The following is a 12,633-nucleotide window of genomic DNA, read 5'->3' as shown; positions in this document are numbered from 1 at the left end:
AAGCACGCAGTACTAGAAACATCATCCGTGGCAGCGACGTTTGTGTAACGACGTCGCTACCTTTTTTGTGTCGTTGCTGAAGTGGTAAAGCGTGCCAGTAATCAAACTTGCACAACAATGGAGGAATTCAAATTAATCTGCAACTGTAGCATAGCGCCAGCTTGCAAACGAACGATTCAAGATGACTATCACAGACAGAGGTACGAAACAACCGATCAAGTACGTACTGACGAATGAAACGTTACACGTTACTCCCATGACAAAGCCGCTTTCTGTTGAACGACAGCCGCAGCCGTGGTCAGAACACGTTAACGTAACGTTGTCTCCGCAATGGTGCTCACATTTTAAGAATAAATGACGTTCGAAATGCATAAAAGCACGGAAAGCAGCGCGAGCAACAAAGCGTTGCCAAACCGAAACTTTAGAGAGGATCACGTGGTGGACAGGAAGTAATGGCGGATTTGACAGGAGCGACCGCCAGAGGGGTCCCACGGAAATCTGTTCGAAACGGCCGCTCCTGTGTTTCCTTCCTCCATGCTCCTCAACGATGCTGAAACATGGCCGCCACCGCCTCGAGCGGGAGAAAATAAACGGGCACGAAATGAACCAAAACACACGCGGAAAAATGAAGCAACTCGGCAAACGGCAGTTCACACTGGTCCGCACCACGACCTACTAGATTATAACGACCACGTCAGGCGCACCCCTCCCATGCGCCGCATTTTTGGAAGGCAGCGGTGGCGCTTCTGATCGTCCTTCTTATTGCTTCCTCAACTTCTACAATACTTTGTACTTCAGCTTACCTTAGTATTTCTGTACAAGCTGTGGACTTCCACAGATGTTTAATTCTGAGGTTGATTATTATCATCATTCTACGCGTTTTCATAGGAGCTATCGCTGTCGTCTGCCACGGTTGTCGTACATACGCTTCTGCGAGTTCAAAATTCAAATTTCCATCGTCCAATCGTGCGCCAGTCTGCCAGGGTGCGTCAGTAGTGCCCCTGGCGGATCGTGCGGACAGGCACCTCATAGGGTTTGCTGATTGTGACATGGTCGTTATAATCTAGTAGGTCGTGGTCCGCACGTGCACAGTTCCTGTGACCACCACAGGGTGGCAGCACTAATGGCGGCACCCGTTCCTTGAATCGCGTTTTTGTGCATATCAGTGAAGTCATGCCCTTATTTTACGAACCAAGGCATTATCTGTTGGTTCTGAGCCTGTGAGGTCGATCCTTCCTTTTTAAGCTCCTCCCTCTGATTGTCGTCTGCTCGGATAATCGGAGCAAGGTCAGCGGTAGGGTGGAGACATCTTTCCGCGCGGGATACGCCTTCCGCAAAAATGTGTGCTAACCCAGTCAAAAGGAAGTGTCTTTTCGCACGTTCCGTGCCCATTACATTTATTTGCTCTGGCCGTGGATCAAATTGAAATTCTGGGCTGGAGACGTGTTGATAGTGAAGAATCGTGGAAATGATTCCTCCGGGGTCTTTAGAAGTATAAGTAATAATAATAACTTGGGCATTTGAAAACGACGTGAGGTAATAACTTTGCCGCAACTACGAGCATCTGAGCATGTAGAGCAGTTCTTTTTTTCTTTTTTTCTGCACAACTTTCATTAAACTTTGTAAAAATTTCACCTGTGGAAAAACCGTTTCATTTGATAGTTTAATAATTTTCGAAGGCGACTCTGACTACCTAGCTCTTCACGGCGTATGGCTAGGTAAAGTCATAATCTATATAAATCATATTCATAAATAAATCCTGCCATAAATCTACCATAAACAAAAATAATATATGGTGCGAAATGCATATATGAGTGCCTGTCGTATGAGTGTGTCTGAGTCAGTGTCCTCATGACGTCTAATAGATTTTCCTGCGCCAACAGGTAGAATTTTACGCAAAAAGTTTTTACGCAATGACATTTTTTTTTATTCACCAGTTCACTTTTACGTGGGATCCGCGCATGTGCGAGCGGTCGTCGTGTTTTCCGACATGCCCAGCCCATGATGTCACGGCCGTTTGCATTTTTCTGTTGGCTCGTAGGTCTCCAACTGAGTTGGATCTGTGACATGCCGAGAGGCCCGGTGCAGGCAGCTGTACTGTCTCAGGTTTTTGAGTAAATGATTTTCATTTTCTTTGTTGGTCCTGCAGCCTTTCCAGGCAGATGGCAGCACGCTTCCCCACGAAGTCTGCCTACGGCGCGCACTAAAACTCTTGTCTACAGTTCCTACAGTTGCTTCCCGATGCTTACACGGAATTAAAAATGCACTTTAATAATGGCTTTTTGCTATCCGATATGCGTCGCAGATAGCGAATGACAGGCCTTTGTATCTTTTCTTTTTTTTTTCGAAGGAATGCGAATCATGTTCACCTTGACGAAGAGTACCCTTTCCGCGATTATCATCATCACATCACATCACATCGCATCCCAACATGACACCTCTCGGCGCAAACTTTGTCGGCGAAGCCATTAAACTCCCTTCGTCGGGGCTAAGAGGTGTCAGATTGCCGGAGGTAATGACACAGCTGTCGGGGCACAAGCAAAAAGACGTCGCTGGCTAGATCGGATGGCGACACAGGGCGTGGCAGGACCCGCTGGGGAGCGAGGTTATCTGTCACGTGACGTGGGGAAAGAAGAGGGTGACCCAGTTTCCATCCCACCACCTCGTCTGGATGAGAGTTTGACGACATCGTCTTTAAGTGTTGATAAACAGAGTGCGCGCTTGTGTGTCCCGCGAAGGGGGAAAAAATAAATAAATAAAATAAAAATAACGCGCAGTGAAATGTGCCGAGCGCAAAAAAAAAAGTTTTTTTTTTTTTTTCTTTCGACACTCTTTGTTCGTGTATTTCGTTGTCTCGTCTTCGTCCTGTTTGTCGAGTTCCTTAGCGCGTGAGGATGACAAGCGCGGCCGGCTTCAGCCGCGCAGGATATCCGCCGCAAAAATGGAAGGAGAAAGCATTTCGCTTAGGGTGTTGTGTTCGGAAACTGATAAGAATACTTGGGTGCTTTTCTCCATGAACAGTTGCTGAAAAAAATAAAGAGGATTCAACTTCTTATCACTTTGAAAAAGCTGCTACCACCAACAGATGACGCCCAAAGCGTATAGCGGAAAGGAACGAACCCGAGGTTGACACAGCTGGACAAACACAAAACCATAGCACGACAAAAGAAAGCAGTCGCCGAGAAGGACAGACAATGGGACACGATTGCACCGACCACGGCGAGTCGTCGGCATGTCCTGCCAGCGTGGTGTAATGGTTAGCTCACTTCGCCAGTAATCAAGAAGACTGAGTTCGAACCCCCCTCCCCGCCTTCTTATAGCCATTGTCTTATTTCGTTTTCCCAATGCGTTTTCTTCTTCCTTTTTCTTTTTTGCATTAAAGTTCGAATCTTTTACGAGATATATTATCGTATGTGTTATTTTATATTCCGTGCGAGCGCCGCGAAGCAACTGTGGCTATGAGTGGCGTACAGACGTGGACAGATGGAGAGAGGACAGCAAGAACGAGTGGGGGTTAGTGTACGTCCTGGGCCGACTTCAGGGGGAATTGTGCCGACAGTCGTCTGAAAAAATCTGCCGGAAAATCCAGGGAAAAACGTCAGATAGCATAGCCGATGGTAGGGTTCGAACCCGCCACCTCCCCGTCTTCGGCGCGACCTTGGCTACCACCACCACCACCACATGTACGCATTGTTCGTGGGAATTTTGCGATTTTAAATGGGTTTTCAGACATGGACCGAAATTTGACCGAATGAATGTAAGAGATGGTTACCTGCATCGATGACGACCTACACATTCCCCGCATCACCACCAGCAATAGGGTAGAGTATTGCCCCTGGCGATAAAACTCCCCATCCACCATCTCGAAATAAAGTTGTTGTTGTTTGACAATCTACACATTCGAATTTTTACTAAAAAAAAGAAGAAAAAGCAAAAGACACCCAGCGGAGAATCGGCACCGCGAATATCGAAGCTCATCTCGCCACGCCCTGACATCACGGCAGCAGGTATATCTTCGCCAGCGAGACTGCCGCGGGAGAGGTCACGTGCTTACGAGAACCAATAGAAATGGCCGAGGCTCTTGCTCCTCCGACGTCAGAGCCCGACACCCAATTGTGTTCGATTGGGGTTTGTATCTCGGCAATTATGGCTGCGCGCGTTGGAAAAAAAATTGTTCCTCATTTTTTTCCTCAATACTCTGGTTACGTGTGATGAACCCCTCAGTATCAGAGTGTCCCAACTGCTTTTAGCTGGGATGAATGTAAATGCTAGACAAACCTCGAGCTCTGCAAGGGGTCAGACTGACTCGAAAACCGGAGCCCTGCCAGTCCGGCCCGGCCCGCGCGGGCCTAAATCGGGCCTCATACCCGTTTTGATTGCGGGCTCGAGACGGGCTCGGGCCTTGGTCGGCCCGAGCTTTTGTGAGCCATCCTGTCACATTATTTAATACTCAACATTCGTTTTTTAAAACAAATCGACTAGTTGTCTCGGCCTTTCCTCCATCTTTCTGCCAAAACGCTACAACATAGGCGTCGCGTTGTTCTCGACTTCGCCTTGTTGATGATGACGCCCCCGACACGGCGTACACCGCGAAACTCGACGCCAAAGTGTTGCTGCGAGCACAAATTGCATGAAAGGCTGACGCCCAAGCAGCACAACACCTTGGCCCAATCTTGGTCCAATATTGGGTCGACATTGCCAATAATAGGCCGACATTGGTCCAATCTTGGTCCAATAGTGGGTCGACATTGCCAATATTAGGCCGATATTGGCGGTCCAATCTTGGTCCAATAGTGGGCCGACATTGCCAATATTAGGCCGACGTTGGTCCAATCTTGGTCCAGTATTGCGCCAAGATGTTGTGCTGCTTGGGCGCTTGTGCGTTAACTAGGTGTCATTTACGCTGTATTATGAGTATCTACCGTATGGATTGAACCTGTTGGACCAATCGGCTGCGGGCGGGGCCGAGTTTTCGGCAGCCGAGTCGGGTCGGGTTGGGTAAGACTCCCGGTGGCTTCGGGAACGAGCCGGGTCAGGCAGATACATTCAGGCCCGTGCAGTGCTCTACTTCGAGCTGCTATGGCTGTTTGACTTCGGGAGGTTTATTGATATGAGTATGTTTTCGCTATCACTTTCGTTTCTCCAGTGGTGGTGTGTCGCGTCTCTTTACGAAGCTGTTTTGCTTCTCGATATGGTGATGCGTCCTTGGCCTACTTCGTAGGAAAATTTACCGAGATTTTCTTCGGCGCCTCTGGGGAAAACGCCCAGGCAGCGCTGTTGGCACTTGGTATTTTGCGGGTGTTTTTCGTCCCACGCTATTTTTGGCGATGGATCTGCGCTGACGTTTTCTTCTTCTTCTTTATTCCCGCAGGTTAGGAGCTCTATGCGATCAGCGGTGCATGGCTGAGGACAGTGGGCAGACATGGGCACTGCGTGCTGGACTCGGGAGGTCGAAAAAGGTACGAGCACTTTAGCACGTCTTCCTCACTGTACACAAAATGCAAGATCACATCACTCGCATGGTTGGTAATTGATTTTATGAGAGCTGGGTATGGGTACAGCTGCCAAAGCGATTCAGGAGGGAAACCTTGCCTCCGACTACCGTCACCAGGTCCCCCAAGGTCGCCATTTTCCCATGTATTTGTTCGTATCCCGATGCGTGCAATGCCGGAGGCCGCCCTTAGATACCCCATTGTTACCAGACGTTGGCTTGCGTGGATTGTAGCGCGCTAAAAATCCAGTTGAAGCACAATCCAAGCCAGGCCAAGTCACCGAAGGAGAAATTGGCGACTGCAGCGCCTACGGCGCCTGGTACGACAGGTACGCTATGTGATGCACGCCGCCGTGCACTAGATCCTTCCGATCGCTCAACACGTTTAAAAACGGGACCAAAAAGTGAAACACGACAGAGAAAGTTGTTATACGCGTTTTATTTGGACATATAAAGACTAGATTCATTCGCAGAAACAACAAAAACCTTTTGCCGCTAAACTTAGCGCGCTGAAGTGATCCGGAACGGCAACAGTGGGGTATCTAGTGGCGGCCTTCTTCGTTGCACGCTTTTCCGAGATGAGTTTGGGGGACCTGCGTAGAGGTGTGCACTTTATACTCTGCTCTCAACTTTCGTCACATCCTGACGGATAAACTCGTCACGTGACTCGTATGGTAGCAAGAAAGCACGCGCTAGGATCTGTCGTCTGCTCTGCCAACGCAACTTTGTTGAAAAAAAAAAAAAAAGAAATCTCAAGGAACGTCGACGACGGTGCTTTCGGCAGCCGTAGCTATATGGATACGAGTCGCCACCAGCTGCACAGCCAATAGTAGCCACAGGAAGACCGTATCTGAAATCGTCTGCGGCGATTGCCCGAAGATGTCAACGTCCTGACTTTAAATGTTCACGCGACGAAGCAGTGAGAGGGGGCGTTGTTTCTGTGAAAACGTCGCGTGACAATCGGGCATTTTCAGGAAAAACTGGCTTTGCTTTTACGGTCTTGCGCGCCTCCTTCGAAACAGGCGCCATTTTATTTCGGATCATCTTTCGATCTCCAGGATGTTACTTTCATGGCGTTGCTTGCCACTTCCCGCGAGCAGGAATGATTGTCGGGAGTTTTAGTACACCGAAAGAATTCTACCAAAACGATACGATAAAGGAAGTTATCCAATCCAATCCAGTCCAATCCTAGCTCAGCAATGTGACGTCACCCGCTCGAAAGAAACGGGGCGATTGGCTTACCATGTTTTCGGAACTGCTATCGTGAACGCTTTCCGATCTCGCTTATAGCATGCTGGATGACGTGATGTGTAGGCGTTACAGCCAAAAGGCTGTCGTTTCTCCGAACTTTTTGCATGAACGTCTCCCCGCTTAATTTGACAGCTTTCCCCGGACAAGCGTTGGCGTGTACGTGACACACTGAAGCTTTTTAGTGGGCACACAGAGGGCGTGGTTCTGGACATTGATTGCTCTATGCGGATTTCGTGGACCGAACGTCGACGGATCATTTGGCAACAGGCTGGCGGTGACACATTGAAGAAATTAATAGGGGGGTCGTTATAAATGCATGGTTATGAGTGTACCGTTGACCCTATACACAGGACGTCATGCGCTTGGCGCCATTGTGGGACTTTAGAAATATGTTTTTGTGGTGGTTCACGCGCTGATTTGTAGTAGATATAAGAACCGACGTGGAAAACCACACAGACTGTATACTGAGGCGTTCCCTGATCAGGAAATGAGAATTAGAAGCTGGCGATTGGCTCATATGGAGGTTCATACGAATAGATGAATATATAGTAATTGAGGCAATATACGAAACGGCGCTCCGTCACAACGCCCGGCGGCGTGTTTCAATCTAGTTCAATTTCACTGCGTCGTCTTGCGCGTCTCAGATATAGGCTTCACGCGTTTTATGACGCGGTTTATGATCGAAACGCTCTAGCGTGCCCTACCGGAAATTGCAGGTTCGAGTTCCGCCGCTAATTAATGCCCTTTTTCACGATCTCCATTTTACATACAACACCCGCTATATACAATGGATAGCGCTATAGGATCGCCGCTATACGATACCACCGCTATACTATATGGATAGCCGCTATACGAAGGACCGTGCTCCTAATATATCTCAAATAAGGTTAAAATTTGGGCGGGTTGGTATGACATCTTTTAAAATGGATAAAATACCCCAGTGCGAAGGTAAAACAATGGGACGAGACGAACACAGACAAAGGGACGACGCACAGCACTGACTGCAACCAAAAGAATTTATTTCCGTCCACTATCTCCTTTTAAACTAATACCTTCTCTCCACACTACAACTACAGCATCACGTGAGAATACATTCTACGCAAGAAAACATTCTATCTTATATCAGACAAGGTTACTGATGGTACACTTATGCACGAATTCCCCAATTTCTTTATCGTTAAAGCTTCCAAGTATAGTAACGCCCCTTGTTTCTTGTTTTTATACAAAACTTTAGTGCTATTTAAGTCGGGTTCACATCCATTACACTGTGCGAGGTGCCCACCTAATGTCGTTTCCATTCTTTTACTATTTTTGTTATGTTCTCTTAGCCTTGTGTTTAAGCACCGTGTGGTCTGTCCAACATATTTCTTCCCACATTTTAATGGAATACTATACGCTACCCCTATAGCACAATAATATATCTCGTCTCACTTCTTTATTCAATAAGCATGTATACGTATATCACTATCTGTCACATCTATATCTCCACGGCTTACAACCCCTTCGCAAAAGGCGGAAAAAAAATAATAATACGCGGCTTGAGCAGCATTCTGAACAATGGGTTGAACAAGATATTTTTCCCGAGCACGTGAAGAGAGTTGCAAATGCAGAGCGCCCCCGTTTTAGCTCTGCTGGATGGAACGGGAGCGCTGCCGCCGACACAACAATAATGCCGCCGCCGACGCAACTATAATGCCGCCGCCTAGTTTCGGAGTTTTCGTCCAACTTTATTTCTGCTCCGAGGCACCGTCGCGGAAAAGGATCTTTTATGCCCCAGAAGACTTAACCCCTATATATATACGCTCTCATTTCTGCGCCACCATCGAAGTTGCGAGACGGGTGGCGCAATCTTTCAAAAACTTTTCTCTTTGTGCTTCGCATCTTCGATCTGGTCTCTCTTTTTCTTTTGTCTTTTTTTTTAAATATAATTTTAAATATTTCCTTACTCGAAGAAAGACGCGGGAAGAGTCAAATTGCCTGCCTTGTTATGACGACGATTTTGGACGTATCTTAAAATCTTGGCGCGTTTCGACTTTACTGGTCTTAAAAATGTACGTCGTGTTTTCAGAAGGACATTCTGGGCCATATCCGCGTGGCACTTAGCATACTCCTCCTACTGCTTGCTCGGTGCTCAATAGCTATAGCTGCTTCGCGGTGTTAACAATTGAAAAACGCACTTGCGAATATTTTCGATGCGAATTGCGCAGTTTTTGAACCTTCCGCGCACGACCTTTCCATCTCTTATACGCTACGGTTGAGTATCGTGTGAAGCGTGACGATCAATTTGAAAACCACGCCGTGGTTCGACAGTGTTAAAAATAAAAAGAATGAGAGCGATAGTAATGAACAGCCGCCGGTTGGGACCAGTTCTTCATTGCCCGGGCTAAAACACCGATCCGCCTCGTATCGAATCAAGATGGTTCCTCGCCAAAAAGGACGGACGCCCGTCGTATAATGTCTTGTTGCGAAGTCGGCCCAGGACGCGCGATAGTCGTGACGTTGCCAGCCTGAGCGTGGCAGACTATGCCAAGCAGTTCCATCATCATCATCAATCATCATCATCATCATCATCATCATCATCATCATCATCATCACCACCACCACCACCACCACCACCAAGCGCAAAATTGGGGAATTTATATCTCGAGTTACGTTTGGCCTCTTTGGCCGTTTCTGTTTCTGTTTCTTTTTTTTCTCTCTCTTTTTTCTTTCTCCTTCTTTTTCTTTTTTCTACAAGGAATAGCAAGTCGACCTCTGTCTGGCTGACCTTTCCTTTCTGCTTGCCTTCCTTTTTTTTTTTTCGTAATAAACATATCCCCCCCCCCCCCCCTCTCAGGGTGTTCAACAAGCACGATGGATTTGAATAATGACTCTCCCATTCTCCTATCTCGCATTTCTCAGAAAACATCTAATTAATAAGTTAATTGATGAATTTTAGCTTATTAGTCGTCCGGTAGTTGCATATGCTGTCCTACAGGATGTCCGCCTTGCCGAATAACCCACCTGCAAAAACGAAATTTATGCAGGTTTAATAGTTTTTTTTAAGTAAAAGTCTATGTCGAATAATAATAATAACAATTAAAAAAAAACACATACCCTGTACAATGCACATCCACGCAACGCCCTTTTCTTTCATTATAGCCCCCTCTTCTTTGGATGTGTATATAGTAGACCTTCTCAATGGAAAAAAAAAAGAAAGAAAAAGGGGGAAGGCATGGCGGCGTATAAGGCGAGTTCGTTGAGCAAAAGCAGCAATCGATAATTTGTCCCGGACTCTACTCAATCTCCTGCTCATTAGAAGTGACTGCCTATACCGTAATTAAATAGAGCTAATTAACGGGATGTCCATTTAACTCGGGAGACCTCTTAACGGGCTTTAATTGCGTAATACGCGCCTTTGTAGGTGACAGTATAAAAAAATATAATGCTAATCTTATTCACGACTGCAGTTAACGACGTTTCACCGCTGCTCAGATATTACTGTTTTCGCGTTCTGCGGTCATCTTGACTTATTTTGTCCGTCGTCTAATCTATAAATGTAATAAAAGCTCGGGTGACTGACGTTTTCTATTTTACATCATCCATTCATCCATGCAGTTTCTTACGATTCGTGTGTGTCCGCCTTTTACGGGTCATCAAGCTCAAGATGTGCTTGCACTATGAACGAGTATACTGCAGGAAAATGACGAAATTTAGTTTTACGAAAAAAAGAAAAAAAAGAAAGAAAAATGCGTAAAAGAGTTTCGTTTCTCCCTCTAAACGCCCAATATAAATACTTGGGTACTTTGGTTTCTTTTCTTCCATGGCGTAGCTACGACGGATACACCTGCCGCACGGGCACGAAAAATGACATTAAGTGCGTAATGAGTTAAGTCTTAATGTCATTCATGTCGCCCTATACGGAGATATGTAATGGCATTCCGCGTAATGAGGTCGCCATAACTCATTCGCCCACGAACTGCGTACCCTCGCCCCCATTGTCTGGAGCACAAGAACAATTTAAAACTTCCAAAAAGCCACTCTGTACTGCGCACCGCGCAATTATTTATAAATTACACGAAAATGAGCATTATTTTTTGGCAAAATGCTTAGCAAATGCATGCAAAAGCAAATACGTATATGTAAGGCTTACATATTTGCTTTTGGCGTAGACTGCCACATGACATCCAAAATGACAACAGTTTTCCGACATAATACAGATAATCGCTTATGAAATAAAGCAAATTTTCCCATGTTGTGGAATATTATGGGTATTTTCAATCTCTTTGAACACGTTTACGCTCTTCAAGGCCCGTATCGCCATCATCGCGTTTAATGTCATTCCAGTGTATGCGTGTCATTCCAATCTGACGCACGACTAGCGTAAGAAATGGCATTCGGGACCGGACTGACATTACACGCTAATGTCATTTTTTTTTTCTGTCCGTGCGGCACGGGTGTTAGACACACACACTTATATACCTGGCCAAACCCGGGAAGGTTATTGTGGTTCTACGAAAAATACTTTGGGTCCCCATATTGCTCGCAGAGTCACGTGTTTCTCGCTCTCTCAATTACTCTCCACCTAATGTGGTCGTGTACGTACACAACATTTTCCTTTCCCAATATGGCGGCCTCCGCCCCCCCCCGTTCACCTCGCAAGGTGCGCGCATTTATTATTGAAGCTAATGAAACGTGCACCTGATTCCCTCCCCTGCCTATTTACTCATTCCCCATGTCATATCATATCTCCCTTGTCTCTGCCTTTCGTTTTCTTTTTTTTTTTTTTTCCCCGCCCGCGTTGTATGCAGATTGGCCGGAAGTTCTAATGGCTCCGTCGTCACATCCGGTCGAGCGTACCAGGGTGGAGCCTGCGTTCGAGGAAGGATTCGCTTTTCCTTTTGCTTTCGTCAATGTCGCATCGGTTGAGCGCAGGGCGGCGCCCCTGTCGTGGACGGCAGGTTAGGCTTTTGCTGCCGAGAGAGTTTCCTTCTTTACTTTCTGTTTCGTGTCTTCTCTCTTTACCTGCGACACGAGGGCGGAGATGGCAGTGACGTCACTGCGACCGAAAGAAATCGTCCGCTTGGTAACGGTCCAGTGTTGCCAATGCTGGCAATGCTAACTGTCCTCGCTGTGTGCGAAAGGCGATTTGGGATCGACGGGGACGTTGGATGGCTTTCTAATTGTGTGGAAGGAATTTTTGAGTGCAACAAGTACAGATCCGGGAAGCGTTCCAAATGGTCATCACGGTTTTGGTCTTATGCGCGAGCAATTTTTGCGTTAATCCGGACTCGATTTCTGAAGTTCAATGCTCAGTCGCCCTGCTGAGCAGTTGGCTATGCTATTTTGATTGATGGGCTTTTGTAGGATTGATGGGATTTGTGGCTATTTTGATTGATGAGTTGGTTAATTAGCGCAAAATATTAAGTAAGCAATTAATTAGAATTTCTAGCGTTTCGTCATGTATACCCCACAGTAAGAATCTGGGTTCTGTACGAAAGTCATCTCTGGGAGCGTCGCAACTGCGACATTTTTAAATTTTGCACAGTATCGTAAAAGGAGGTACACTTTAGGGGATAAAAGGAGCAAATTGGGGAGCAGTTGCTGTTTCTAGTCCCCTAGATTGCGATTACTCCTTGTTTTATAGTCCCGTGACCACGAACTTTACTCCCTTGTATAGCAGATAGTCCTTAGGCCTCACATAAACTACCGTGCGTTTAGTACCGAAAGGGTGTAATGCTTGCGGGAATGCATCTAGTATATCCAAAATGACTAACACATTCGCTGATTTTTCCTCCGGGAGATTTTCATCTTCCAGAGGAAAGGTGTTCCGTGATTGGGAAAATGTTTTTGTATGAAAATGAACTGGTAGTTATTAGAATGAAAGTACAAAGTAGTAATAGTACAAAGTA

The 12,633-nt window shown here is 46.4% G+C and overlaps 1 protein-coding gene across 2 annotated transcripts in view; it reads left to right on the top strand.

The window, feature by feature from the left end:
• LOC135389049 (probable phospholipid-transporting ATPase IM) overlaps positions 1 to 12,633 on the top strand; it is a 75,450-nt gene that overhangs the window by 24,024 nt on the left and 38,793 nt on the right. For both annotated transcript variants that reach the window (XM_064618997.1, XM_064618998.1), the window contains exon 2: positions 5,372 to 5,459. In XM_064618997.1, coding sequence (XP_064475067.1) covers positions 5,423 to 5,459 — 37 coding nt within the window. In that variant the 5' untranslated portion in view covers positions 5,372 to 5,422. The remainder of the gene's footprint in view (positions 1 to 5,371; positions 5,460 to 12,633) is intronic.

This window comes from Ornithodoros turicata, chromosome 3 (assembly GCF_037126465.1).
Source record: "Ornithodoros turicata isolate Travis chromosome 3, ASM3712646v1, whole genome shotgun sequence".
In the NCBI taxonomy this organism is placed as follows: Eukaryota; Metazoa; Arthropoda; class Arachnida; order Ixodida; family Argasidae; genus Ornithodoros; species Ornithodoros turicata.
This window is presented reverse-complemented; position numbering and strand designations above follow the sequence as displayed.